The sequence below is a fragment of the Molothrus ater genome, chromosome 23 (assembly GCF_012460135.2).
Source record: "Molothrus ater isolate BHLD 08-10-18 breed brown headed cowbird chromosome 23, BPBGC_Mater_1.1, whole genome shotgun sequence".
NCBI classification, from domain to species: Eukaryota; Metazoa; Chordata; class Aves; order Passeriformes; family Icteridae; genus Molothrus; species Molothrus ater.
The window spans coordinates 7,175,859-7,203,594 of record NC_050500.2 but is presented as its reverse complement, the minus strand read 5'-3'; the positions used below and the strand labels follow the sequence as shown (position 1 = coordinate 7,203,594).

Genomic DNA, 27,736 nt, shown 5'->3' with positions numbered 1-27,736 from the left:
CATTTTATTACTATTAAACTTTTAAAATTTTAAAACAAGTGATTGGAGTTTTTCACAGGCCTCCCCCTTTTCAAAACAGTCCTTTTGCAAATGCCGAGATTTCTTGCACGCAAAGAAAGTTTGGGGGGTCCAAGTCTTTTTCTTTAGTTGCATCCATTTATCACAAGGGTCAGGACGGAATGGATCTGTCTCATAGTCTGAGTCTATCAGCCCTAGATCAAAGGGCTCCCCCTCCTCACTGCTAGAACCCTGATCAGCAATATAAACTGCTAACGACCATGGGAAAGGATGCCTTCCCCTCCCTTGTCTGGGCAGTGTTGATGGCTGTGGCTGGTCTTCAGACCAAGAGGTGCCAGTTTCAAGTGGGCAGGGAGAGTCAGAGTGAGGAGAGACAGAGCTGGGTAGGGGGCTAGCAGCATCTGGCCGCTCTCACTTTTTCAATGTCTTAAAAAGTGTTCTCCAAGACTGGAGTAAAAGTGACTTAAGGTCCTGCTTTGCCATGGGGGAGTCATGCCTGCCCAGAAGGGCAAGCATGGTTTCATAGATGTCTCTCTTGGGACATTTCCTTTCCCATTTTTAGTTCTTTTTTTAGTTCTCCTGGCTCACCTGTCAGTCGCAGCGGACAGGCGATTGTGGGCCCAAACACGGTTCTCTCACCACCACGATCTCTTGGGTTTCTGTGGTTGAAATGGCTCCCAAGGTATTAGAAAGCCTCTTTTTTCCCAGCCCCGTGACTGACGTAGAAGTCAAGATTTGTCAGTTCTGCTTTTCAAGGTTGTTTATTTTCTCTCATCTGTTCCATTCTTTCTCTGACCTGCTGAGATCTGTCCAGCAGGTTGGTTCATGCCACACTGACCGCCCTTGGGGTGGTGTTAGCTTTTTATACTAAGAACTAGGTGTACTTTATTTACAATAATTTTCCAATACCTATCACCAATGTTAGACAGTCTGTCTCTATTCTAAACCAATCAAATAGTGCCACCATCACAGCAGAAGATGGAGGAAGAAGAAGAAGGACAGGACATACCCAGATTCTTCCATCTTGCCTCCTGAACCCCCATTCTAAATCCCCAGAATTCTACTTTTTCACCTTGTGACAAATTAACTATCATTCTACCCAAAGTCTTGGGGCTTGTAAATCTTCACACAAAATTGGTAATTGTTTCCATGGGCTAAAATTGAAGGCACAGGTGTTTTTGACTGCGTGCCAAGGTCTCTGAGCCCCCTGTCAGGGTCTCGAGTCCTCCAGGGCAGCCAGAAGAATGTCCTGGGTTCCAACAAAGATCAGTTCCAGGGGCTCGCCGACTGCTGCCAGTCAGGCTGGTTCATTTCCTCACACGGAGGCACCAATTGTCAGCGATGGAGAGAGACAGGGAGACTGATTTGGTGATCAGAATCCGATTTCATTGTGGCATACAAATGCTTATATACTATCTTAGGAAGACTAGTAATGTGTACTACAATGATTAGGTTAAAATCACATACACAAACTTATGTGTGAAAAATGCATATTTTATGATTGGCTTTTCGCAAATATTGAAATGAATATTATATGTGTTATGTTAGAAAGTTATGCTGTATTAATTTCTTTAAGTAGTGTGTTAAATATAGTTTTAGGTTATAACATAATGTTAAAATATAAACTATTTTATGTAAGATACTTTTTTAAAGAGAGGACTCACCAAGATAGCAGCCACAGGACACCTAAATTTTTCAGAGAAAAAGAATGTATTGCTCTCCTATCAGAAGAAACGAACTTCTTCCTGCCTCGCTCAGCCCTGAAGATGATGTTAGGATTAAGAGGAAGAATCCTGTGTTTGAATGGAATTTATGCATCATGGATGAGGTGTATGAATATGCAGTAGGCTATTTCTTTTAAGGGTTAATCCTCTGTTAACAGGTGCCCTTTTTCAGGCTTATTTTGCCCAGAAAGAGGTACCTGGACTGTCTGTAACTCTTTGTTTTTATTATCTCATATAGTCCTCATATATAGGACTATATGAGATAATAAAAACAAAGAGTTCAAATTGTTCAATTTTTTATTACTCAATTGTTCAAATTTTCTATTACTCAATTGTTCAAATTTTTATTACTCCAATAATATTACTATTTTTTTAACCATTTTATTACTATTAAACTTTTAAACTTCTAAAAACAAGTGATTGGTGTTTTTCACATATGAATATAACAACATCTCTTGCTTGCAAAGTTGAATGGGATTTTCTTTTTCCGCTAAAGCCATCTGATGGAATCTTACTGCAATCTAGGTCTAATTTTCAAAGTTCCTTTTGCTTTTGCCAAGGCATCCTGTAATCAAATCTCTTATGTTAACTAGGTCTGAAAGCCATCTTCTTTCTTGTGTCTCCTAACATCCCAATAGGGAAGAGTGTGGGGTCACCTTTCCCAAAGGAAAAGAGGTCCAGGGGAGATGGGATCAGCACCACCTGTACACCCAGGTGCTCTGTGCAGAAGTAGCAACACAGAACAGGGCCATGGGGAAGGGGGCACATGTGCAACTGAGTTCTTGGAAAACCTTGGGCAGAGGCAAGGCCATTCCAGCCACATCCTGGCTCCTGCTGGACCCCCTTGGGGTGCTTGGCTGGCCCTGGCTCCCTCTGGCAGAAGGAGCCACACCTGTCCAGGTGCTCTTCTCCAGCCACACGTGGGCATTGGCCTCCACCACTGCCCTGGGGCACCCACCACCAACCAAAGATACAAAGATACAAAAAGAACCCCCAAAAATAAACTTCTACAGTTATCTTCAAACCATAATCACAACGATCTAAAATGACAACATAAAGCAAAGCAAAAGCCACCCAAATCCAAACGCATGCAATTGACTGTCATACATGGAACAGCCACTCACCCCCAGGCTTTCCTGAGCACAGAATGTACCACCAGCACCCATGATGATGCCACAGCCAAGGCAGCAGCCAGGAAGAAGCACCCAGACATGCCAAGGATGGATACACAAGGTGAACAAACACTGACAGGGACTCAAAGATCCCCAGTGATGAGCCTTTCAGGAAAGGGAGCTTCTTATCCCTGGGAGACTGAGGGGCTGGGGGCAGAGAGTGTCCTGGGGGAGTCACTGCTCAGGGCTGGGGGGCAGCAGGGCTGCCCAGCCCCTCACTGACAGCATCATGGCTGGGGGGCTGTCCCAGGAGGGAGTGACCCTGTGCCCCAACAGGGACCCTGCCCCTTCCCAGAGCAGGGCCAGGTGTCCCCACCATGTCCCAGCATGGTGCCAGCACATGAGGGGCAGATGTGGCAGTTCCCAGGCAGGACCGTGAGTGCGATAAGAGCGGGCAATGGGGCTGAGGAGCCCCTGTGCCCACAGCGTGGGACAGTCCCCACGTGTCAGCAGCCAGCAGGGACACTCCAAGGTCCCCAGCAGTCCAGACACTATAAGAGGGGTGAGCAGCCCCACCACGGCACCTTTGCTCCGCACAACCATGCTGGGAGCCGTCTGTCTCGTCGTGCTGCTGGGCTACGGTAGGTGCAGGGGATGGGCAAGGGTCAGGGCAGGGGGGACAGGCCCGTGGCACCTGCCCTGGCCCTGGGCACGGGCACAGGCAGCCTCTGATGTCCCTTTGCTGGGTGTCACACAGCCTACGGATGCGGTCAGCCGGCCGTGCCACCACAGCTGAGCTCCCGCGTGGTGGGCGGTGAAGACGCTGTAGCCCACAGCTGGCCATGGCAGGTGAGGGGGCACAGGGACAGGGATGGCGACAGGGATGGGGACATTCCTGCTCTGACCCTGTGCCTCTGCCCTCGCAGATCTCACTGCAGTACAGCCGCTCTGGATCCTGGCGCCACACTTGTGGCGGGACCCTCATTGCCCCCCAGTGGGTGCTGACAGCTGCCCACTGCATCAGGTGGGTGTTGGGGTGCTGGGGGGCATCTGTACAAGCAGCATGAGATATCTGTGGGGACTGACACTCTCTCTCCCCCTGGCAGCTCTTCCATGACCTATCGTGTGGTGCTGGGCAAGCAGGACCTGTCAGAGGATGACGAGCCTGGTTCTGTGGCCGTGGGTGTGGAGAAGACGATTGTCCACGAGAAGTGGAACTCTGTCCTTGTCATGTAGGGATGGAATATATCCAGGAGTAGGTGGGGCGCAACAACGCTGGGGACCACTTCCTTATGGTTCATGTCTCCTTGCAGTAATGACATTGCCCTGGTCAAGCTGGCAGAGGAGGTGCAGGAGACTGACACCATCCGTGCCTCCTGCCTGCCGGCTGCTGGCAAGGTCCTGGCCAATGACTACCCCTGCTATGTCACCGGCTGGGGACGTGTCAGAAGTAAGTGGGAGGTCCCCAGGAGGGTCCCCAGGCTCCCTGGACAGGGGGTGTGCAGAGTGTGAAGTGTGACTGTCCTTGCAGCCAACGGGCCCCTGGCTGATGCCCTGCAGCAGGCTCTGCTGCCCGTGGTGGACTATGAGACCTGCTCCAAGTGGGACTGGTGGGGCAGGCTCGTGCGTGACACCATGGTGTGCGCCGGCGGCGATGGCGTCGTCTCTGGATGCAACGTGAGTGTGGGCACTGCGCGTGGCACCTGCCCCCAGCCCAGAGTAGGACTGAGAGTGGTGCTGGAGCCGTGCAGGGCAACAGGTTCCATGAGAAGCACAGGAAGGGAGGGGATGGAGCTGCGGTGGTGTGTTGGAATAAATCAGCCAAGACTCCATTTTCTTCATGCAGAAAGCGAATTCTTTATACACAAAACTCATAGGAAATATCAGAAGGCACTGTGTTAAACCTAATTGGTCAGCAATGCAGTGAAATTTAGGTCACTGGTTGGTAACTGCTATTGAATAAGTCTACCAAATTTTCTCTTTCTAGATATGTTTCCATTTTCCCTTTGTGGGTTCTCATGGGACAAATCTTATTGTTTACAGAGGTGCATTTGTTTTTCACCCTCAGAATAGACTGTTGTGTTAAATGAACTTCTCATTCACAAAATAGCTTCACATGGGAACTTGCGAATCTCTTGTTAGCTACACTTAGGAGAAATGACATGCCAGCTTTGGCAATTTTAGCAGAGCGAGGTCTGACTTCATAAGGCCTTTCTTTTATAATTCTTCTACCTGTCTATGACAGTGGTGGGTCCTGTGTGGGATGTGGGGTGTGCCAACAGGGTGCCCAGGACTGATGGCCCTCACTGTCTCTCTGCACAGGGCGATTCTGGGGGCCCTCTGAACTGCCAGCGCGACGATGGGATCTGGGAGGTCGAGGGCATCGTCAGCTTTGGCTCCGGCCTGAAATGCAACATGATAAAGAAGCCGACAGTCTTCACCCGGGTGTCCGCCTACATCGACTGGATCAATGAGGTGGGTGCCCCTCCCTCTGGCCCCATGCAGGTTGGCCACACTGCCCCTGCCCTGCCAGAGGTCTCACCATGAGCCCCCCCGTGTCTTTCTTTGGCAGAAAATGAGCGCGAACTGAGGACACAGCATGGAGCACAAGTACTGACTGTGATAAAGACAATAGTGCTAAGCTGGTCTCACGTGGTTCTTTCAAGGGGATGTGGTGGAGCAGAACCAGGGGGCTGCGCCTTGTGGTCCTGGGCTTCTGCCTGTGTGCTGGGGAGAGCCCCCACATTGTGCAGTGAGGCTGGGCAGGCTCCTGGGGAGCCGAAAGTGGGGAGAGATCCCCCACAAGTTACTCCCAGCTACATAGATCCATGGCCATCACCAAGCCAAAGGGTTCAAACCTTGACTGGTGGTTTGATGGGAGCATGGCTGGAATCTGGCCTGGTGGTCCTGGGGGGCTCTAGCAAACTTGGGGAGGGGCTACAGGGCTCCTAGCTGGCCCAAGGAGTTTTTAGGTGTCTTGGCCGGTGCTGGGGGTGTTTCAGGGGATCTTGCTGGTAACTGGGCTACTTGATGGCAGCAGATTTATAATGGGGGTGTTGAGGTAACTGGGTTGGTCCTGGGGGTCATTCCACAGCCCCACCACACTCCCTTCACCACCTGTGCTGCTGGAGTGCTCCACTCTGTTCTCATCTCTGCCAGGGATGCCCTGGAGAAGGAACAGCCACTGCAGTCCATGTCATGGAAAGGAGAGGGACAAGGCTGAGCCATCTGTACCCAAAGTCACCCCCACCCCAATCCCAATGGAACTTACTGAGTGCTTAGTGAGGGAAGCAGGGAAAAATACAAGGGGAAGAGTGCAGGGTCACCTTTCCTGAAGAAGAACAGGTCCAGGGGAGATAGGATCAGCCCTGGGATCACCTGCACACCCAGATGCTCTGTACAAAACTGCATAACATGGGACAGGACAACCCAGAGCCCCACTTCCCTGGGGGATGGAGAAGGGAAATAGAGAAGGAGACAACCATGAGCTCTCACAAACACCTAAGCACAGGCAAGGCCACCACAGCCACACCCCAGCTCTAGCTGCACCCTCCTTGGGGTGCTCAGGGCAGCCCAGGCTTCCTCCTGCAGCACCCTGAGAGCACCTGAAATGCTCCCACAGGAGTGTGGAAATACACAGTGACTGCAAAAGCAGATTGGATATTCCCAGGTTCCCTGGGAATCCCCAAGGACCCCTCAGCACAGACCTACCTTAAGGCCTCTGCACCTCCCAAGGGTGGCTCCAAGGATGCTTTTCCCCCTCAAAATCCAACACAGATGCAGGATTTCTGACCCAAGGCCATCATGGTAGCAGCTCCTTAAGAACTTTACCTCAGCACTGGTATTTCAATGAATCCTCATCAGTTTCCTGCTCTAACTCCCAACTGACTCCTCAAAAGGATCAGGATGCTCCATAGGTTGGCACAGCCACATTGTAAATGACCAGACAGAGCAGCACAGACATGAGTGAAGGTTCCTACTATTCCCACTTCAGAGGAGCCTTCAGGAGGTGCTGAAATGGCAATGAGGAGATGGAACAGACAAGGGAATACAGCTGAAGATTTGCTCTTTAATTGCATTTATTAGAAACACTGACTGCAAAACTCATCCCATTTCACTTGAACATCAGACCCTGGTCCCCTCAATCAGTTACCTGGACAGCACAGGACACAAATATCATGATCAGCAAAGAAAAGCCCTCTGAGGCCGGGTGTGGCCATGTCAGGATGAGCCAGAAGTGCTCTCTTTTGGCTCTGTTCTCCAGCAAAGGGACTTCCTGCTCCATCCACATTTCCCATCGGCACAGCACAATCTCCATCTCATCTCCATTCCATGGCAAAGCCAAAGCTCGTGGATCACATTTCTCCAGACAAACATCTGGACACACAGACAAAATCCACAGGCAGCACTGACACGTCATGGTGGGCACAGATTTCATTCAGCCACAGAAGAATGTCCAGTGCTTGGCAGGGGGCTTGGAGCCCAGGTGTCAGTGGCACATGAAGAAGAACTTTTTACGGAGGAAATTGAAACATCCCGGCATCTGCTTGTACCTCCCCTTGGCAGAGACAGCATGGGCCACCTGGGAACAGAGGAGAGGCTGAGGAATGGGATGCTCTCCCCATCCCTGGGAATCAATGGCTGACATGCCAAGTTGGCCAAAGAAGCACCGCAACAACCAGAAAACAACAACAAGGTGATTCTGTACGTCCTCTTTCCCTCCACACTGGAACTTTTCTCCTACCCATGGAGAACAGAAAAAGTATCTGGGGCACCTACACTTGTACACAACTTTGGCAATATTGAGTCAACAAGGGACATGAAGGAAGATGCTGATCAGCCAGACTCATTCCATATCCCTGTGCATTGTGCTTCTGCACCCCCAGGACAAGCTTACAGGAGCACTCAAATCTCATCAGCTTGGATAGGACAAGCCATGATAGTTTTAGCAATTTCTTCAGAAGTATTAAAGCCTGTATTGCCAAGATTACTTCTCACTGGAGATACCTCCAATGATTTTTGGCAGATTGAGGCTAGACACTTTCCTTGTAACTAAATCTCTCTGCAGAACCTCCAATGAGCCCATCCCTAAACTCAACACTCAATATTCTCATTCCTTTTTTGAGTGTAGGCCTCCATGCCCCAACTGATCACACCCCTGACTATGTCCTTCATCAGCAAAAAGCAGAACAAAAAAGACATTTACCGTCACTAACATGCTGAGCAGGTCTTCTGAATGGGCATACTGCTCCAGCACACTGTCCAGGGTTTCCACATACCATGAGCCACTCGACTTCTCCCTCCAGGAGACAAAACCTTCAGAGAAAGAAGGAGAATTTTATGCCAAAACCCATCTGCTGTTCTCATCCCAACAAGTTCCTAGCGCTCCAACAGAGCTCGGTTGTCCTGAACTGCCCCTATCTTCGGCCATGAAGCTCCGACAGTTTTGCAAATTCCCCCATGCTCAGAAAAGGATTTGCCCAGGCTGCTTTACCTGGAAAAGTTGAGTAGGAAACCAAGATGTCGCTAGGTGTGGGCAAACTGGCAATGGCATCGGGCTCATCCACGTTATCCGATGAAACCCGAAACGGGGTCGCGTCCGATTCCAAGGAACCTCCAGGAGCTTCCTCTTCAGGCGAATCACAATCCACTACAAAGCCTTGATCTCTTTGTTCTGAAAAAAGCAGCAACAAGACAGCTCCTGACGTCCATCTCACCCAAGAGATTCACAGTTGTTCATCCGACATTAAGAAAAGATGGGGAAAGAAAAGGAAAAAGGCCCTAGAACAAAGTAAAGCTTTCTGGCCGTTCAGCTGCACTGGTTGAGTCAAAGTCATTGGTAGTTTATACAAAATTCCTCACTGTGTGTGAAGAGCTGGAGCAGCCTCTCAACAAATGGTAAAAGAAGAGGCAGCTGGTGTGAGAAGACAGTTGGAGAGAGGGGCAGTCAATGAACAGAAAGGGAGCCAAAGCCACAGCCTGACCACATCTCCGCAGCCCAACGCTATCGGAGCCAACACAAAGATTCACCTCCACCACAGGCCTGGATGAAGAACAGTTTGGGTTTTCCTCTCAAACTCGGGCAATTGGACCCATTGAAATAGTTCACAATCTTTTCTATGGGAATAGGTTTTCCATCCGTTCCATAAACGCCTCCAGGGAACTGAATATGGCTCGTCTGCAAGAGGAAAATGCAGGAGCTAGTGACAGGGAAGGCAAGGCCAGTTCCAAGGGGGCCCATTTCCCGTCAGGTGCTTCATGGCATAAAGGTACCAGAACAAATCCTGGTGTTTGTGGGAATCCTTGTGGCCAAGTCAGGGTGAGGGACGTCCAGGAGACATTTGAAATGCTCTAAAACCCAGCAATCCAACTTCTGTTATCCAACTCATATCCCACATCCTCCAGCAAAGGAGTTCTTCATCCTTTGGTACAATGGGCACATACCATACACCATTTTTCTAAGAATGCTTCTCCTCATCCTTTAGGAACTGACTTGGAATAAAGAGGCTTTATTGCTAATAACATCTCCCAGTCAGAGCTGGAGAATGGGAAGGACTGAATCACCACAGCATGAGGCTTACTGGGACCTCCCTGGATTTCCAAATTTTTAGCCCCAACTTCCAAAATGGAAAACACTTGTCCACTAGCACCATTGGATCAGACCACACCAGAGAAGCTCCTGTTTTCTTTAACCTGGAATAAGGGTGTAACTCTCTGAAATGCACTGCAATGGCAGAACAAGGTTTTGACAGACCACTTCCCTCTCACCCTTTGTGAGACCACAGGACAGGGAATTAACCCTTCCCCACAGCAAAGGAACAAAGGGAGAGATGGGACAAACCCACCTGACAGCCATGGGAAAGGATCACTACAATGCAGCAGTCCAAAGCACTGTGGTCCTGCCGAGACAGCTTCAGCAGCTCCAACACCATTTCCTGTGTAGAAAATATCACAATGAGAGTCTTTTGAATCATATGTCAGCCACAGGTTACTGCCAGGCCCTGTTCTAACTGCACTGCCATGGATCCTGTCAACCTCTGCCACAGCATAACACGAGCCCCGCGTACAGCTGGCAAAAGCCATTGGCAGAGAGTGAGAATTTCTGCATCTCTGCCCTTTTTTAACACTGGCTGCTTTAATCACACAGATTTCTCACCTCTCTACACCCTTTTCAACACAGCACCACAAACCAAAGCACATTTCCACATGATTTATCTGATGAAATGTCTCTGACTGGAGCTGGTGGGTGAGCAGAGAACCATATTTTACTTTCAGATGATCAAGTTCCCCCCAACACTTCCAGTAACAGCCAAGGATGTCACAGACAGACATGACACAGCTGTCCAAGCTATCCCAAAAACACAGTTTCACCAAATCCCTACAAATCCCAATGAGGATTCAACATTCATGCAGAAGGATGAAAATGTGCAAGGTCCTCTCCCCTTCTGCAATTGCAGTGCAACAATAAAGTAAGAGGATGCAAGCGGGTCATTGTTTCTTTGTGGGAGGTTTTTGGTGTGCTGCCAACACAAGACACATCCCCTAAAGCACTCCCATTGCTTCCAGGGTCTGACCTCTCATCCCTCGTGTCAGCAGGACACACCAAGCCTCACCTGAGCTTTCAGATCCCGCCGGGTCAGGACAGTGAAGTGCAAGGCCCTGAAGCGCCTCTCCAGCTTCTCACAGTCAATGTCAGAGCCCTCTCGGGTGGACAGACCCGAGTCTCTGGAGAAATTGACGTTATTGAGGATCAGGCAGTGTCCACAGGGATCTGCTTTCATCTCATAATCCTGGCAGGGACAAGTCACAATTAAACTCCTTCTTATTACAAGTGCTTGCTGGCTAATCCAGCAGGATACAATGCCTGTGAGGAATGGGAGTCCTTAAAGTGGCTCATTTCACAGCTTTTTAATTTCTCTAGTCCTAGGGATGGGTAGAAGCACCCTTTCTCCACACAAATCTTCTCATCAGCAGCTAGCAACAAGAAACAACCTAGTAAAATGGGGAAAGCTGTTGTGGAAAACCAGCTGCTGCTTTATCTGTAGCATGTCCAACAGCAAGTTGAAACTTCTGGGAAATTTTTTTAGGCATCATCATCAAACCTCACCAAAAGGAGTCAAGAATTTGTGTTATCACTGTGGTAATCTCAAGGAGGATCTGGCTAAAGACTGATCCACTCTGAGACCATCAGCCCTATTACAGCCTTGGAGCAATTGCTCAGGTATGACAAAGTGAGAACCAGCTCCTCCAGACATATTTTCTGGAGTCACCCCTGAGGCACAGAGCTTTTCCCTAGTAGGGAACGCTTTCAGCCTTCTCAAATACTAACCTGGTCATGTCTCCTCTTGTCAACAGCGAAACCTACAACACAAAACAGGCACAGGATTCAGTTCACCACACTCCACAACAAGACCACACTCCTAAAGTTCACGTCTTTCCCAACACATATGAATTTCCCCTTCCCACCACACTGGAGATGAGCCTTTGGCATGCTGTGGCTCTAGGAGTGGAATGTGGCTTACCCCGGGCTGGCACAGGAGGCATTTGAGGTCTTTCACTCTCAGCTTGCACTGGGATAGACAAACGTTCATGAGGAGTCACATCTGTAATGGCATGGGACAAAAATACAGATGATGAGTCTGAGCTCAAAAGGTTCTACTGCTGAAAGGCAGGACATACAGGCTACCCTGATAAGCTGTGGAGGCCCCACCCTGGCAGTGTTCAAGACCAAGCTGGACAGGGCTTGGAGCAACCTGGGATAGTGGAAGGTGACCCTGCCCATGACAGGCGAGGGAATGAGATGAGCTTTAAGGTCCCTTCCAACCCGAACCATTCTAGGATTCCATGATTGTTCCAACAGTCACCTCTACCAGGATAATAAAAATCATGACTTCCCAGACTCTTGCCCACAGTGAGAGGGATCCCAGCTGCCACCCCCTATGCTGCTGTTTGCCAAAACCACACCACACCCTCAGCACTGACTTTTACGCTGTTTTTCCTCCCGCAGCTCCAGCTCCACAGGCCGCAGGTCCGGCAGCTGCGGTGGCACTGGCCGGGATTCGCACTCCTGGATCAGCATCTCAGCGAGGTCACCCTGCCCGGTGTCCCGCAGGATGGAGAGGAAGGCAGGGAAAGCCTGCTTCCCTCGAGTCTCCAGGTCGATGATCAGCTGCCGGGCTTGCTCCCCTCGGCTGCCAGCGCTCTGCAGAGGAGAAAAACCCAGAACAGAGGTTTGTGCAGTGCCTGGACAACCCTTCCGACCGCTCTGAGCAGGGAAATGTGGGATCCACACCCAGGACAGGGACACGGGGTAAACAACAGCAAAATGAGTGGAAATAGCCAGAGACCCCCCACCAGACCCCCAGGCCTGACCTCCCCCCAACAACAATGGTCACCACTGGGACACCCAGCCTGATGAGCGGTCTAGAGGGAAAGGGGGAGAGGGAGCACCCCAAATCTGGCCCCTGGGGACAAAAAGGCACCCCTGCGCTGTCACCAGTGGGTAAGATGGGGTAAAAACACCCCCAGGCCTGTCACCTGTAACCAAGGGGGGAAACAAGAACACCTTAAGGGTGTCATCAGATTGGGAAGGGGACACAAAGAGAAACCCCTGCACCTGGCACTGGCCAGAGCTGGGGACAAGAAGGGACAAGTGGGGGGGCGGTTCCAAAACATCTGCATAAGGACCAACGCCAGGCCTTGTCATCAGAGTGAGGGGTCACAGGGCCATCCCTTTGGGCCTGTCAACAGGACTAAAGGGACATGGAGCTCCCCTATGAGCTTGCCACCAGAGTGAGGGGACCTGGAGTCTCCCTTGGACTTGAGAGGCCACAGGACAATCCTTCCCACATCTGTCACTAGAGGGGACTTGGGGGCCACCCCCCTGACCTGTCACTGGGCTCAGGAGACATGGGTACCCCCTTTGGGTCCAAGAGGACACGGAGCCACCCCTCTCAGGCCTGTCACCAGGATTAGGAGGCATGGGGGCCACCCTTCAGTCCTGTCACCAGGGCTCAGGGGATGCAGGAGCTACCCCGCCATGCCCATCCCCGGCTCTCAGGAAACATGAACCCTCCCCGGGCCACCCCCGGTGCTCGGTGTCCCGCTCCCTGGCCCACCTGCAGCTCCTCCAGCATTGGCCGGGTGAAGAGCCCGCGCTGCTCCAGCAGGTCCCAGAGCGGCTCCACCCGCAGCGCCGCCACCAGCCGGGCCCGCCCGCGCCGCAGCGCCCGCCGCTGCTGCTCCTCCATGGCCCCGGAGCCTGGGCTGCCGGAGCCGTGCTCTGCCCGGGACCGCCGCTCGATGCCCGGACACACCGCCGCTCAACGCCCGGACACACCGCCGCTCAACGCCCGGACACACCGCCGCTCAATGCCCGGGACCGCCGCTCAACGCCCGGACACACCGCCGCTCGATGCCCGGACACACCGCCGCTCAACGCCCGGACACACCGCCGCTCAATGCCCGGACACACCGCCGCTCGATGCCCGGACACACCGCCGCTCAACGCCCGGACACACCGCCGCTCAACGCCCGGACACACCGCCGCTCGATGCCCGGACACACCGCCGCTCGATGCCCGGACACACCGCTGCTCAATGCTCGGGACCGCCGCTCAATGCCCGGACACACCGCCGCTCAATGCCCGGACAAACCGCCGCTCAACGCCCGGACAGACCGCCGCTCAACGCCCGGACACACCGCCGCTCAACGCCCGGACACACCGCCGCTCAATGCCCGGGACCGCCGCTCGATGCCCGGACACGCCGCTGCTCAATGCCCGGGACCGCCGCTCAGCCCCGGAGCCGCCGCTGGTCCCTTCCTGAAGCCGCCGCTCAATGTCCGGACCCACCGCCGGTCCCTTCCCGGACTTGCCGCTCTGCCCCGCACCTGCCCCTCTGCCTCAGACCTGCCGCTGGTCCCTTCCCGGAGCCGCTGCTCAAGCCCCGGAGCCGCCGCTCTGCCCCGGAACCACAGCTCGCTGCCCGGAAGCGCCACCGCCTCGGAGTTCCAGAATCACACACGGACTCAGGCTGGAGGAGCTCTGCTGTGAGTCATCCCAGAGCAAACGGAATAGGATCCGTCCTTTTGGTGTTTTGTCAGGTTTTTTTTTAAATATCTCCAGGGATGAACAGTCCACGCCCTCTCTAGGCAGTGTGTCACCAGCACAGCAAAGTTCTTCCTCATGTTCAGATGGAACTTCCTGTGCATCAGTTCCCTGCCAGTTGTTCTTGTGCCATTACTGGGCCCCCCGGAGAAGAGGCTGAACCCTCCCTACAGACAGGGACGGGCATGAGGGCCCCTCTCGAGGCCGAATAACCCCTCCTCCCTCAGCCTTTCCTCAGCAAGGGAGATGCTCCTGGCAAGGAGCCCAGGGCTGGACACAGCACTCAGCTGTGCCCCCCAGGGCTGGGCAGAGGGACAGAGGGACAGGGTCACTCCCTGACCTGCTGCCAGTGCTCCTCCCAGTGCACCCCAGGGCCCCCAGGACACTCTGCTGGCTCCAGGACAGCTCATTGACCACCCCAGGTCCTCCCTGCAGAGATGCTCCAGCAGGTCACCCCTGCCTGTGCTGGTACTTGGGGCTGTTCCTCCCCGGGGGCAGGACCTGCATTGCCCTTGTTGAGCATCATTAAGTTTCTCTTTGTCCGATTCTCCAGCTTCTCAAAGTCCTGCTGAATGGAAGCACAGCCTTCAGGTGGATCAGCCACTTCCCCAGTTCCATATCATCACCAAACCTGCTGAGAGTACATTCCATCAGTCTGTCCAGATCGTAGATAAACAAGTTGATTAAGACTGGACTACTGGACCCAGTATAGATCTTTGGTGAAGCCACTGACTGCAGACTTCCAAGTGGATGATGCCCTCTGAGCTCTGCCACCCAGACAGCCCTTGATCCACCTCACCACCCATTCATCCAACACACATTCCCTACGCCAGCTGTGGTGGGTTAAGCTGAGCTGGAAATTAGGCACTACACAGCTCCTTGCTCAACTTCCCCCTTCTCTTCTCCTCCCACCCCGTGGAATGGGAAGGAGAATCAAAGTAAAACTTGTATGTTGAGAAAATAACAGTTTAATAATTGAAAATAAAGTAAAATACAGTAGTAATGGTAAATTATAATAACAACAAAAAAAAACCCAATAACAATAATAATAATGATAACAATAATAAAGGGGAAAACAAATGATGCACAATGCAATTGCTCACCACCCACTGACTGATGTCAGATCCCTTTCCTGAACCTAGATCAGTTCCTTCCCAGTCACTCCCCCCAGCTGATACACTGGGCATTCTGTGGTGTGGAATGTCCCTTTGGCCAGTTTAGGTCACCTGTCCCATTTGTGCTCCCTCCCCGTTTCCTTTGTGAACCTCCTCACTGCCAGAGCACGAGACAAGAAAGAAGTCTTTGACTTTGGATAAACACAACTTAGCAAAAAACCAAAATAGAATCACAGAACACGCTGAGTTGGAAGGGACTCACATGGATCATCCAGTCCAGGTCCTGAAGAGGACACCCCAAGAGTCACATCATGTCCCCTGGAGCTCCTTGAACTCAGACAGGCTCTGTGCTCTGTGCTGTGCCCATTTCCTGGGGAGCCTATTCAGTGCTCGACCACCCTCTGGGGGGAAGAACCTTTTCCTAAATCCAGCCTAACCCTGCCCTGACACAGCTCCAGCCGTTCCCTGGTCCTGTCGCTGTCACCAGAGCAGAGATCAGGGTCTGTCTCTCCTGTTGCCCTCAGAGGAAGGTGTAACTGGGATGAGTCTCCCGTCAGCTGAACAGACCAAGTGCCCTCAGCCGCTCCTCCTCCCCTCAAGGCCCTTCACCAGCTTCTCTGCCCTCCTCTGGACGCTTTCTAACACCTTAATATCCTTCTTATATTGCGGTGCATACACCTGCCCTCAATATCCCAGGTGAGGCCGCCGCAGAGCAGAGCAGAGCAGAGCGGGACAATCCCCTCCCCGGCCCGATGCCCCCCAGGACACGGCTGCCACCATCCCCATTCCGAACCCACGCCACGGCACTGCCGCAGCCTCTGAGCCGCGCCGGCCTCTCCGCCGGCCCTCACCTCCGAGTGCGCCGCCGGCAGCCCCGGTCTCCCGGAAGAGCTCGGTCTCCATGGGGACGGCGGGCGGGCGCGCCGGAAGCGGCGGCGCTCGGTGCGGGAGGGCGGCACGTCCGCTCCTCCGCCCGCGGCCCGCCGGACCATGGAGCCGGGACGGGCCGGCTGCCTCCTGCTCCTCCTGCTGCTGCCGGCGCTGGCAGCGGCCGCGCCGGGCGAGTTCGACCCGTACCGCGTGCTGGGGGTCGGCCGGAGCTCCAGCCAGGCCGACATCAAGAAGGCCTACAAGCGGCTCGCCCGGGAATGGTACGTGCTGCCCTTGCACCCCCTCCGCCCGGCCCCGGGAGCGGATCCCGGCCCCGGCTCGGTGCCAGCGGCAGGCCCCGCGGCCCGCGGTGCCGTGAGCCGCCTCGCCTGGCTGTGCGCCCCGGCGTCCTCGCAGGCCGGCGGTCAGCCTGGCACACGTAGATGCTCCATGCCGGCGATACTGCTGTAAAACCCTCTGGAGTCCGGCTGCGGGGGGAGAAGTTCGCTCAGAGTCTGCTTACGAGGGGGAAAAGTTCTCCCAGAATCAGGCTACAGCGGGGAAAGTTCTCCCAGAATCAGGCTACAGGGGGGAAAGTTCTACCAGAGTCTGGCTAGGGTGGGAAAATTCTCACGGAGTTTGGCTACGGGTGGGGGAAAGTTCTCCTGGAATCGGGCTACAGAGGGGAAAGTTCTCCTGGAGTGTGGCTGTGGGGGAAAAATTGTTGCAGAGTCTGGCTACAGGAAAAAAGTTCTTCCAGAGTCTGGTTACAAAGGAAAAAAGTTCTTCCAGAATCAGGCTAGAGGGAGAAAAGTTCTCCCAGAGTCTGGCTGTGGGGGGAAAAGTTCTCCTGGAGTCTGGCTGCAAGGGGAAGTTCTCCCAGAGTCAAGTGATGGGGGAGAAAGTTCTCTTGGAGTCTGGCTGTGGGGAGAAAAATTTCTCCCTGGGAACTTCTAATACACGAGCGTTGAAGTCTCAGCTTGATACCTGGATGTCCAAGGGCCGTTCAGTCGCTCTGCTGTGGAAGGGAAATGTGTTGGATGCACAAATCACACCCCTCATGCAGGTGGTGTGTGGTTAGGGGCAGGCTTACAGCATAGAAATAAAATTAATAAAGTAGGCTTACCTGCAGCTTTTAGAGCCCATGTTGTTCTGTGTGAGACATCCCCGAGGCCATGGCAGGAGGTGATTCAAGTAAGAACCTGGTAGTTATGTAGGGCAGCAGCCAAGGGAGGCATTGCTAGGAAGGAGACACGCTCCATGTCCTGGGCTCAGGCTGCTGGGGATGGAGCAGACAGAGGGACTGGTCCACAGGCACACAGCCGACATCCCAGCTGCATTTTGGGATGGGGCTTGGGCAGGGACAGCATGTGTTTGGTTTAAATCTGACCTCAGCCTCGGGGATGTCAGTGCACGCCCTCACTGCCCATGTCCTCCTCACCTCCAAACAGAGGCCAGCAGGTCCCCCACTGACCCCTTTTCCTCTGGTTCTGCCCCACAGGCACCCTGACAAAAACAAGGACCCAGGAGCAGAGGACAAATTCATCCAGATTAGCAAGGCCTATGAGGTAACACATGCTTCCTGTGAACTCCTGGTATCGTTGAGTGACCTTAGTTTTCCATACATGGCTATGTGTTTTTCCAGTGTATGTATGTGTGGGAAAGGTGCTTGACTCTGTGGAGGTGGACATTACCCACCCAAATATTTGCTCAGCTTTGTTAACAGAGCTACTGGGGTCACCAGCATGGTTTCTGCTGTAAATACTTTGCTACAGGTCTGCCCTGCTCTGCCTAAAAAGCCTCAAAGAAGGAAGGAGTGGGTATTCCCCAAGCCCTGCCCAGCTGACCGGCGTCTTGACTGTGTCACACATACATAAAAGCATTTTGGGGTCATGTAAGCAACGTTCATCATCACAGGGATTTAGTCACCTCAAATTATTCTTAGCAGTAGTTATTTGCACCTTCTGGAAATTGGTCACTCCAGTTTGTGGCAGCCAAGCCCATGGAAATCAAAATAAATCCTTATTTCCCTGCTAAAAAATGCAGTTTCTCTGCAGGGCTTCTGGCTGCTCAGTGAAACTTTTGGCACTTTCTGAACCCTCCAGATTTAAAGAGACATCAGCAAAAGCCAGAAAAGAGTGTTTGTGCTCAGAACACAGGATGTAACCTGAGGAGCTATTGGTTACAGAAGTGGGTACAGCAGTCTGGATTTAGGGGCTCCTTTTCTTTGGGCTTTGAGGGTTTTTTACCCCTATTTACCACAGTGAGCCGAGAAGGATGTGATGCTTCCTTTTTCCAAAATATTTATCTGTCTGATTTGCAGCAAAGACTGCACATTCCTTATGTTATTTACTGAGGGATTACAGTCAGGGCAGTTGCCCCTCATGGTTTCAGGCAATCATTTTTCCATCATTTGCTTTCCAGATTCTCTCCAACGAGGAAAAGAGGGCAAACTTTGATCGCTACGGAGATGCTGGGGAAAGCCAGGGCTTCTCTCAGCAGCAGCATCGCCAGTTCCACCGCTTCCACGATGGCTTCTATTTTGATGAGTCCTTCTTCCATTTCCCTTTCAATTCTGAGAGGCGCGACACCTCCGACGAGAAGTATTTGCTCCACTTTTCCCACTACATCAATGAAATCGTGCCAGATAGCTTCAAGAAACCTTACCTCATTAAAATCACCTCAGACTGGTGCTTCAGCTGCATCCACATCGAGCCCGTGTGGAAGGAGGTGGCTCAGGAATTGGAGGCTCTGGGTAAGGATGAGGTTGTTGGGGTTGGGTGTGTGTCCCTCGCCTCGTAAGGCTGCAGTGGTTTGCCTTCAGGTTTGTGTGACCCAGTTTAGACCCTGTGGATTTCCTCAGGGTTTTATCCTAGTGCTCTCCCAAACATTCCTAACTCCAAAGCAGGCTGCTGGGCAAAGGAGCAGGTCATCAGTTTTGCACGGGGCATTTGGGCTGTGGGGGATCTTAGAGGTGAACCCGGTGCTCTCCTTTTCCAGGAGCAGGAATCGGCGTCGTTCACGCGGGGTACGAACGGCGCCTCGCCCACCATCTGGGTGCCCACAGCACTCCGACCCTGCTGGGGCTCATTAATGGGAAAATAACCTTCTTCCACAACGCTGTCATTCGGGAAAACCTGAGGCTGTTCGTGGAGAACCTTCTGCCAGGGAATCTTGTTGAAAAGGTAGGTTCTAGCAGGGGTGTCAGATGCTGCTGCTCCTCTCTGCCTGGAGATCCCTCTCTCCTTGGCTGTTTTGGTGGTTAATCTGTTTAATTCAGGCTCCAAGCTGATCTGTGGCACAAAGCTCCAAACCCTGGAGCTGTCAGAAGCGTTCCCACCCCACAGCTCTGTAACACTAGTCCTTGAAAAGAGGATCCTGCTACTACATGGTCACACCAGTGATTCTAGTGGCAGCAAATTAGGGACCACTTACTACCTCATAGGTCATGTCTGCTAAAACTCACTGACACAGAGTCCCGTTTGTTTTGTCCAGTTTTCCTTCAGACCTTTGAAATGAACTGACAGCACGAGCCCTTTCAAAGTCATAAGTAAAATCTCCTAACTGATAATATATTCCCGTGTTTCAGCCTTCTGGTGATTTTTGACAGAGTCCTAACTTGCCCACCACCTCTGTGATGTGGCTGGGTGAGCCCCCACAGCACTCTCACCTGCCTGGCCTCTGCTCATGGCCTTGTTCACCCCACCCCATTTTCCCTTGGGATCTTTACCAGGGGTCACCTGCCCCAATAGACTCTTGACTTGTCTTCTGGGAGTTATTGAACTTCTCGCCTCAAGAATAGAGATCATTTCCCCTTCTACAGTAACTGCAACCATTTATGTACTTTCTGAGAGGTAGCACACCTGAAACAGAGCAAGTTTACTGGAGCTCTCAGGTTTCTTTTAAACCTTGGCTTCCCATTTTTATGTATATATAAATAATATGATCCCAACAAACAGGAGAATAACAGTGATGTTGGCATTGACTTGGAATGGCATCAACAGAGGCTGCAATAACTAAGATGGCTGAGGGAGGCCAAGAGTGATGGTTTTAATTCACTCCTTAATCAGGAATATATGTTGGAAAGACCAACCCACCATCTGCTTCCTGCAACATCTGGACAGCATTTTCAGGCTCAGCCCTTGTTCAGACACCTTGTTGCAGTGTTGCTGCTGTCTGACAGCTCAGAGGTTAAACTGATGTTCTGCTTCTGTCTAAAGATTACAGATAAAAACTACATCCGCTTTCTGTCCCACTGGAGGAAAGACAACAAGCCCCACGTGCTGCTCTTCGATCACATGCCAGTTGTGCCCTTGTTATACAAGGTAATGTCATTTCTCTCACTGCATTGTTGACTTGCTTATAAATCCAGATGTTCCAAATTACAGAACGCCACTGCCATGAGCAGAGGTGGACTGATGCCTCCAGACACCACTGACTGGTTCGAGGCGAGCAAGCTGATCTGTGCAGGTTGTAAATGATGTTGCCAGGTGACCAGCTTTGTAAGGAGTCTGTTTCTTCATCCTGACACAGTTACCCTTCACGGGTGTGAAGGTGCAGGTGTGTTTCAGAGGTAGCAGCAACACAGGTGCACAACCTTTGTTGGGAATGAGAGGTGTTTGTGGCATATCTAATTTGGGTTGCTGAAAATCCCATTTCCTAAGAAGCCCCTGCCACCCTACAACATGTCAGGCTGTAAATAAAGCTGTGGATCTGTGGAGACTCCTGGCACAATGACTAAGAGGATGCAAAATTTGGTTCAATGAGGGAGAGGAAGGGCTTGTACCTCTCACAGCACATCTGATGGGATTCAAACAGTGGGATGTGTTCTTGGAGCAAAGTCACCACGGGCACTTGGGGGAGCAAATGCTTACTCTATAACATAACTGTGCTGGGGATTTCCTCCTGGCCAGCTGACGGCCTTTGCCTACCGAGATTACCTGTCCTTTGGCTACGTGTACGTCGGCCTGCGAGGCACCGAGGAGTTGTCCAGCCAGTACAACATCAACGTCTACACTCCCACCATGATGATCTTCAAGGAGCACATCGACCGGCCCGCTGACGTTGTGCAGGTATCACTCAGAGCCCTCTCCAACAGTTTTGGGAAAATGGGCACAGAGCTTTTCTGACCGAGCTGGTGATGAGGGCATGGTCAGTGGTGCAGTTTGGAGGAAGAGTGTTTGTTCTCAGTTTAAACTCAGGCTTTGGAGGAGGAGAGAGAGTGTTAGGACAGGAGAAGCTTGGGGCACTCCAAGCCTGTTGGGGAGCAGGGACACCTGTAACTTTGCAGTCTTGGGGCCTCAAAACATCTTGGGTGATTGCAGGGATGACCACAAGGGCTGGCAGCCTTCTCCAGGAACATCCAACAGCTTTCCCCTCTCCTTCCTCTCATTTCCGACTTCTGCTTTCTTGGTCCTTGCCAGGCACGAGAAATGAAGAAGCAGCTCATTGATGACTTCCTTTCCCAGAATAAGTTCCTCATGGTGGCCAGGCTCACCAGCCAGAGGCTGTTCCAGGAGCTGTGTCCTGTGAAGAAATCTCACCGTCAGCGGAAGTAAGAGGGGTTCCCATTTTATTTCCCAAGGCTCTGGGGCTGCTCCTAGAGTCACTTTTGGTTTGATTCTGCAGGAAAAGAGCAATGACTGCATTGGATCATGCTCAATATCCATGCTGTCAGAGAGGTTTGGGGCTCATCAGGATTGTTCTGCCAAGAGGAGAGGGGTTGGTCATTCCTTCTCACCTCCAGACTGGCTCTTAATCTGCATCTCATTGTGTCACCCAGGCACTGCGTGGTCTTGCTTACTGAGGAAGGAGAGAAGTTTGCTGAGGCTTATGAGTCATTTTTGACTTTTGCTGTGGCCAACACAAAAGACACGCTGAGGTTTGTGCACATCTACAGTGATCGGCAGCCGGAATTTGCAGATGCCCTGCTGATGGATGAGGAGAAGTATCGTGGAAGATCAGCTGTGAGGGTTTCCTTTTATTTTTTTAATCCCTTCTTCTCTTAGCCTGTCATTTAATTGATGCTGTACCTTGATGTGACACCTGATTCTGGGAAGTGGTTTGAAATGAATCATCTGTCTAGAAGAAAACAAAAGCCCCTTCCTCTCTGACATGTGCCATGCTCTTGGCTCATTCAGGTGGTCATTCTGGAGAGACGCAATAATGCAGGGAAGATAGCCTATAAAGCCTTGGAGGAGGCCTGGCAAGGCAGCAAAGAGGACAACTTCATCCTCCTGGATCTCCTGGACCAGCTGAGAACAGACCCTGGTCTTCTGTCATCAGAGACCGTTGTGGCAGACCTGAATGATGAGCTTGCTCCTGTAAGTGCACAGCCTTTCCAGATGCCTGACATTCGTGTTACCTTTGTGGACAGTCCTATTATGGTTGTTCAGAGGCATTATTTATATTTTAAAATAACAAACCAAAACTCTTAGAAGATTTCTTGCTTACAGAAGGAATCTCATGGCATGCTGTGAACCTGTTGGGGCTCTTTATAGCAGTTTTGTCATTTCATTTTTTGCTTTTCATTCTTTTCAAACAGATGTTCCTTATCCGATGGTTCTACTCCACAGTGGACTACATCTCAGACTGGTGGGACAGTTTGTTTCACAGTAACTGGTATGGATTGGGCATCCATTGTTGGTATTCACAGCTTCCTTGTCATCTTATTTTAAAACAGATCCAATTTTAGCATCCTTTTGGGTGGGAGCAGGACAGCACTCAAAAATATGATGACCTTTAAGACCCAAGAAACAAGCTGAGTTTCTGGGGAAGGCACACAGTGTTATCTGACATAGGCAGGAACTGAAATTGAGGCAGAAAATGTGAACTCACAGACCTGACCGCTGTTTGCACATCTTCCCTCAGGCGAGAAATGATGCCACTCCTGTCCTTGCTCTTCTCTGCGCTCTTCATTCTCTTTGGCACCGTTATTGTTCAGGCTTTCAGGTGAGTATGCACCAAAATGCCCTCGGGTAGCTCTTCAGTCCAACCCCAAGGCCTTAAACACACACAAAATGACTTTCCTCTGCAGTGATTCGAGTGACACAAGGGACGCTCCACCCTCGGGGAAAGAAGAAACGGCCGCAAAGACGGAGAAGAACGACGTGAGCTTCAGCAAAGAGAGTAACAGGTTCCCTCTCTAACTTTTCCAGAATGTTTTCTGCAGAAGCATTGCTCAGGGAGCACCTGTGCAGGGAGGGTTAGTGAAGAGCAGAGAAGTGCTGAAGTTGCACATAGTGCAGTTGTGCAGGGCAGTGCAGGCACAGCAAGGAAGGAGGACCAGTGCACAGCCAGGACCCACCCAGCAAGGACAAGGAGACACTAATCTGCTTATTAAACAATTCCCACCAAGTTTGCCCAAGAGAGGGTCCTCAGGGGAGAGGTAAAGGTCTGACCAACTCATTAAGAGAGGTGCAAACTGAGCTATTGCACCAGTTACATTGGCTTTTGCTACAGGGCACAGGGATGGCTCAGCATAACAGGCTGATGCACTCCCAACTTCTCCATCCTCAGTTGCTCCCAGTCCTTTGCCCCCCTTTCACTCGGTGTTTTTGTTGCAGCAGGATTCCCAAAAAGAGCTTTGTTGAGGTGACTGAGCTAACAGACATCAACTACACCAGTAACTTGGTGCGCCTGAGGCCGGGGCACATGAACGTCGTCTTGATCCTGTCCAACTCCACCAAAACCCCACTGCTCCAGAAGTTCGCCCTGGAAGTCTACATGTTCACAGGGTAGGCTGGGCCCTCTCCCAAGCTTCTGTTGCTGTATTAACCACTTGTGTGATGCTGCTCTGGTGACATGTCAGGAGTGTGGGTGGTTCCATTGCCACGAGTGAATGCTTCTGGTGATCAAAGCAGCCTCTGCCCTCATCAGTGGCAATGAGCCACCAAAAACCAAGAGGCTGTTCCCAACCAGACTTGGTGGTGGTGGCCAGACTTGACTGTACCCATGTTTTAAAAAATAGAAAGCACGACAGTGCTGCCTACACTGAGCTGAAAAAGGAGCTGCAGCAACACAGCACTGCCCTGTCCTTGTTGACAATTCCTTACCTGTCCAGTAAGAATCCAGCCAGACCCAGGACACATGCTAATCCCAGTATCTTCTCTGCTCTTTCCCCAGGAGCAGCTCTCTTCACTTCTCCTTCCTCAGCCTGGACAAGCACCGAGAGTGGCTGGAGTATCTGCTGGAGTTTGCACAGGATGCAGCCCCCATCCCAAACCAGTACGACAAGCATTTCCTCGAGCGTGACTACACAGGCTATGTCCTGGCACTGAACGGCCACAAGAAATACTTCTGCCTCTTTAAGCCTCACAGATCAGGGGACGAGGGGGGAACCCTGGGATCGTGCGAGGATTATGATGCTTTACAACATGCAGAAGCCAGAGGGAAATCCTCCTGCAGCCCAGGATCTAGATCCATTAAAAACAAATTACACAAATTGTCCTTTTGGATGGAACGCCTTCTAGAGGGTTCCTTACAGAGGTTCTATATCCCCTCGTGGCCTGCACTAGACTGAGGAATTTTACAGAGATTCTAAGGGGACAAACTTTTTATGAAGATGACAAGGGACAGCTCTTTCCAGGAATACTCAAACAAGCTTGATGAATGGACTTTAGGTTTTAGATGAACTTTCCTGGGGCCGGCAATTAGAACACACCTCCCATGTCTGGAGCCCGGGAGCGCAGCCAAGCGCACCCGTGTGCCCTCCACCGCCCCGCCGTGCGTTTGGACGCTGTACAACCCAAGAGCCAAGAAGCCCATTGTGCCCCTCTCGTCCTGCCACGTCTGCTTCCCGAGTCGTCCCCATCCCACCTCTTGTTTTACCTCAGTTGAAGAAATCCGTGACTTCCCTGGGTCCGGACCAGCTGTGGCCGGTGATGCAGGCTGGGTCATGGTACTCCCTCCCCGTCCCCGTGTGCTTAGCCCATGGTGCATGGTGTAACTCTGGCAAGACCCTGCAGACCCTCCAGGCCCTGCCCTTCCGAAAGGCCTCCTCCCACCAGGCAGTGGTACTCTCTCGGCTTTCCCCATGGTAAGTGATGCAGAATCCAGTTAGGAGCATCTCCCTTGTAGCAAACTTTAGCTGGGACCCCCCCATGGTGCAGGCTCGTGGGCGATCTGCATGTTTCATGCTCCTCGTGTCATGGTTCCACCTGCAGCTTCACTGGCTGAACCATAACAGGGAGGAAAAGGGCACGGCCGTAAAATACTGTCAAAGTGTTGAGTCATTTAAATGTCATGTTGATTTTTCAGATGCCTTTTCTGCTTCTGTCGATTTTAGACGATGTATCCTAGAGCCATAACTTTACCTGCGTCCTCAGATTGTAGGCGTGAGCTGCTATGAGCCAGTAGATGTGTAAGAAACTACGTAGCTGCCAGGGAGTCACCTGGACTCCTTGCAAACACCTTTCCAGCTGTAGTACAAACCAACCTTCCTTTGTATCAAGGAACCTCATCCTTCAACGATTGTATTCTTGAAATGTTGCCCCAGAAGTGCTGTATCATCAGACTGTTGCGTGCGTGTGAAGCTCCTTTGGTTTAGTTGGAGGTTGAGATGTTGGGTTTCAGCCTCTCACCCATTTCCTTCTTACCCCAAACCTCCATTTCTGCACACTCAGGCTGCTCTCGTGGCTTTGTGTTTGTTTGCTTGGGTATTTCTTTCATCTTTTGGAAGCATTGGGGGTGTGTGAGGTTAGAGCAGCTGCACAGCCCTGGGTTTGCATGTTGCTTTGCTATAGCGTCCCGACAGCTGCTTCCAGCACCACAGGGAAAGGGTGCCCCTTTCTGGGTAAGGTAGAAGGATGATAAGCAGCAGCCTGGTGGCTGCTTAACACTCCTCGAGTGGCCAAGCGAGGCAGCAGGGCTTCTCTTTGTGGCAAGGACTGAAATCCTGTGAGGTTTGTTCTTCCTTTTCACTGCACCGGGGCTGACACTGGCGCCCAGGCCTTCTCCTTCCATGGATCTGGAACCCTGTGGCACCATCAGGCTCCAGCATTGCCAAGCACAGGGATGGAGGCCAGTGGCCTTTGTCACAGGGCTTAGAGCACGGAGCACTCAGTGAACACATGGTGTTAATTCCAGACTCAGCCCTTGCCACTTTAGTTACCATCTTAGCAGAGCAGCCATTCAGTAGGAATAACTGCCAACCCCTGAGCTAGCTGCTAATCCTGCAGAGAAGTTGGGAATGCTCCAGTCATTGCACTCTCTATGTGCCCTAATTGCTCCCAAAGCCTTGCCTCATTGCATTTCCCCATCCCGAGAGCAGACTGGCATGCTCCAGCCCCCACAGGTACCTCAGATCCCCTGTACAACGTGCTTCAAATAAAGGCTGCGATGCTGCAAATGATCCCTATGTGAGGTTAGTTAGTTCCAGCCCAATGCACTCTAGGCCACGGAATGAGGCACTAAAGTAGAGGGAAGGAAGGAAGGTGATGTCTTCTCCCTGCCCAGGAGCTCCTGTGAAGCTCCTGTGAAGGCACACAGGCAGCGCTGACAGAGAGCAGAGAGGGAGTGAAACACCAGCCTGATGCTTCTAGACTTCATTTCCACCTGACTGGAGCAATCACTGCAGCACTCCTGCACTTTTCCCACAGCTTGCTATGCAGGATGTGGTTGAATAGTTTTTAGCCCAGCAGAAGGCTCCACATAACATCTTAAAACATTTGCAGTAGCAGAAGAATGCTCTCTGGCTCTCTGCTGTTTCTTCAGCTGATGAGAAACAAGGAGAAAACCCTCAACTCATGAAAAAAAGTGCCTAGTTATGTACAGTGAGGGAATTCAGCCCAACCCTGAGGAAGGGGGGAGAAGGCTTTATGGCCTTCACATCCATTGTGTGTTGCATGCTGCCAGAATGATTGGGTTTATTTTCTTTTTAGCACAGGTAACCTCCCCTTTCAGCCAGGGAGTGCTTGCATCAGTCCACCAGTGCTGGCTGGGGCTGGACAGGAGCACAGCTCCTGGATTTTTATGGAAATTTTGCCTAAGTTGAAGCAAAAGCCAAGCTGCTCTGCCCCCTGGTTTAGTTGGCTGCAGTGCCAGCATGGCACTCCAGGTGTTTGCTGTCTTGAGACCACGGTCAGAGCTGCTTATCCCGGGATCTGCCCTCTCCCAGTAGCCACGAACCATCACCCCATCATTTTCTGAACACTTGTGATTCTGTTCCGCACGCGGTGATTTGTTATCCAAAGATTGAGGAGATTGGGTCCTAGTGCACTTTCCTAGTGAGATTTGAGCAATGGCACAGTGCTCAGAGCTGAGGCAAAGGGATACAGGCCTCAGAGTGGAGATTGTTCCCAAACTCCTCCCTGTCCCTGTCTCTGCCCTTCACCCACAGCAACCAGGAGCCAGGACACGAGCGCAGCCTGACAAGTAGGACTGAGAACTAGGTACCTATTTTGCACTTTTGATACTGGGAGGGGGGAAATTAACTTATTTGGCAAACTTGTCTTTTTTATTTTTGGGGGGTTTTGTTTTGTTTTTGTATTTGTGATCAGGCACTGATGTCATTTTGTTTTAAGACAATAACAGTTTCGCAACCAAAATAAACTATTTTAATGTGTGATGAGGTGGCTCTGCGTCTCCATGCCCAAACTAACCTCACCTCCATGTCCTCTCAGAAATTTCAGGAGTGTTAAACTGCTCCTGCCATAGGAAACGCCTGGTTATTTCACCAGCAGGCAATCTAGTCAAATATCTCCCTACTCTCAGCAGGAGGCTCAGACCCCCTTCAACTCCTCCCTTCTTCTACATTCATTGTCCTGCTGCAACATCCTAATGGGACAAACC

General features: G+C 51.7%; 3 protein-coding genes across 4 annotated transcripts; 2 read left to right on the top strand and 1 right to left on the bottom strand.

Moving 5' to 3' along the window:
* The first annotated feature begins 3,096 nt into the window (after nucleotides 1–3,096).
* Nucleotides 3,097–5,444, top strand: LOC118695022 (chymotrypsin-C-like). Its single transcript, XM_036396399.2, has 8 exons — nucleotides 3,097–3,495; nucleotides 3,612–3,703; nucleotides 3,781–3,878; nucleotides 3,961–4,086; nucleotides 4,168–4,304; nucleotides 4,386–4,531; nucleotides 5,177–5,329; nucleotides 5,427–5,444. The coding sequence occupies exons 1-8, from the start codon at nucleotides 3,312–3,314 to the stop codon at nucleotides 5,442–5,444; spliced, it is 954 nt and encodes a 317-aa protein (XP_036252292.1). The 5' UTR covers nucleotides 3,097–3,311.
* A 1,471-nt stretch (nucleotides 5,445–6,915) lies between these two features.
* CASP9 (caspase 9) lies at nucleotides 6,916–15,928 on the bottom strand. Its single transcript, XM_036396398.2, has 10 exons — nucleotides 12,973–15,928; nucleotides 11,837–12,056; nucleotides 11,377–11,457; nucleotides 11,184–11,215; nucleotides 10,468–10,644; nucleotides 9,700–9,789; nucleotides 8,885–9,032; nucleotides 8,349–8,528; nucleotides 8,061–8,170; nucleotides 6,916–7,436 (listed from the first exon to the last, which is right to left on the bottom strand). The coding sequence occupies exons 1-10, from the start codon at nucleotides 13,102–13,104 to the stop codon at nucleotides 7,344–7,346; spliced, it is 1,263 nt and encodes a 420-aa protein (XP_036252291.1). The 5' UTR covers nucleotides 13,105–15,928; the 3' UTR covers nucleotides 6,916–7,343.
* Nucleotides 15,929–16,038: 110 nt separating this feature from the next.
* On the top strand, nucleotides 16,039–27,512 carry DNAJC16 (DnaJ heat shock protein family (Hsp40) member C16). 2 transcript variants are annotated; one of them, XM_036396250.1, is made up of 14 exons: nucleotides 16,039–16,227; nucleotides 17,448–17,514; nucleotides 18,371–18,701; nucleotides 18,947–19,131; nucleotides 20,167–20,271; nucleotides 20,860–21,018; nucleotides 21,370–21,500; nucleotides 21,729–21,912; nucleotides 22,087–22,269; nucleotides 22,491–22,567; nucleotides 22,817–22,897; nucleotides 22,983–23,081; nucleotides 23,515–23,682; nucleotides 24,071–27,512. In XM_036396250.1, the coding sequence occupies exons 1-14, from the start codon at nucleotides 16,067–16,069 to the stop codon at nucleotides 24,465–24,467; spliced, it is 2,328 nt and encodes a 775-aa protein (XP_036252143.1). In that variant the 5' UTR covers nucleotides 16,039–16,066; the 3' UTR covers nucleotides 24,468–27,512. The 2 variants fall into 2 exon arrangements, with proteins under 2 accessions (XP_036252143.1, XP_036252142.1); XM_036396249.1 differs by having other exon boundaries at nucleotides 23,512–23,682.
* The last annotated feature ends 224 nt before the right edge of the window (nucleotides 27,513–27,736 follow it).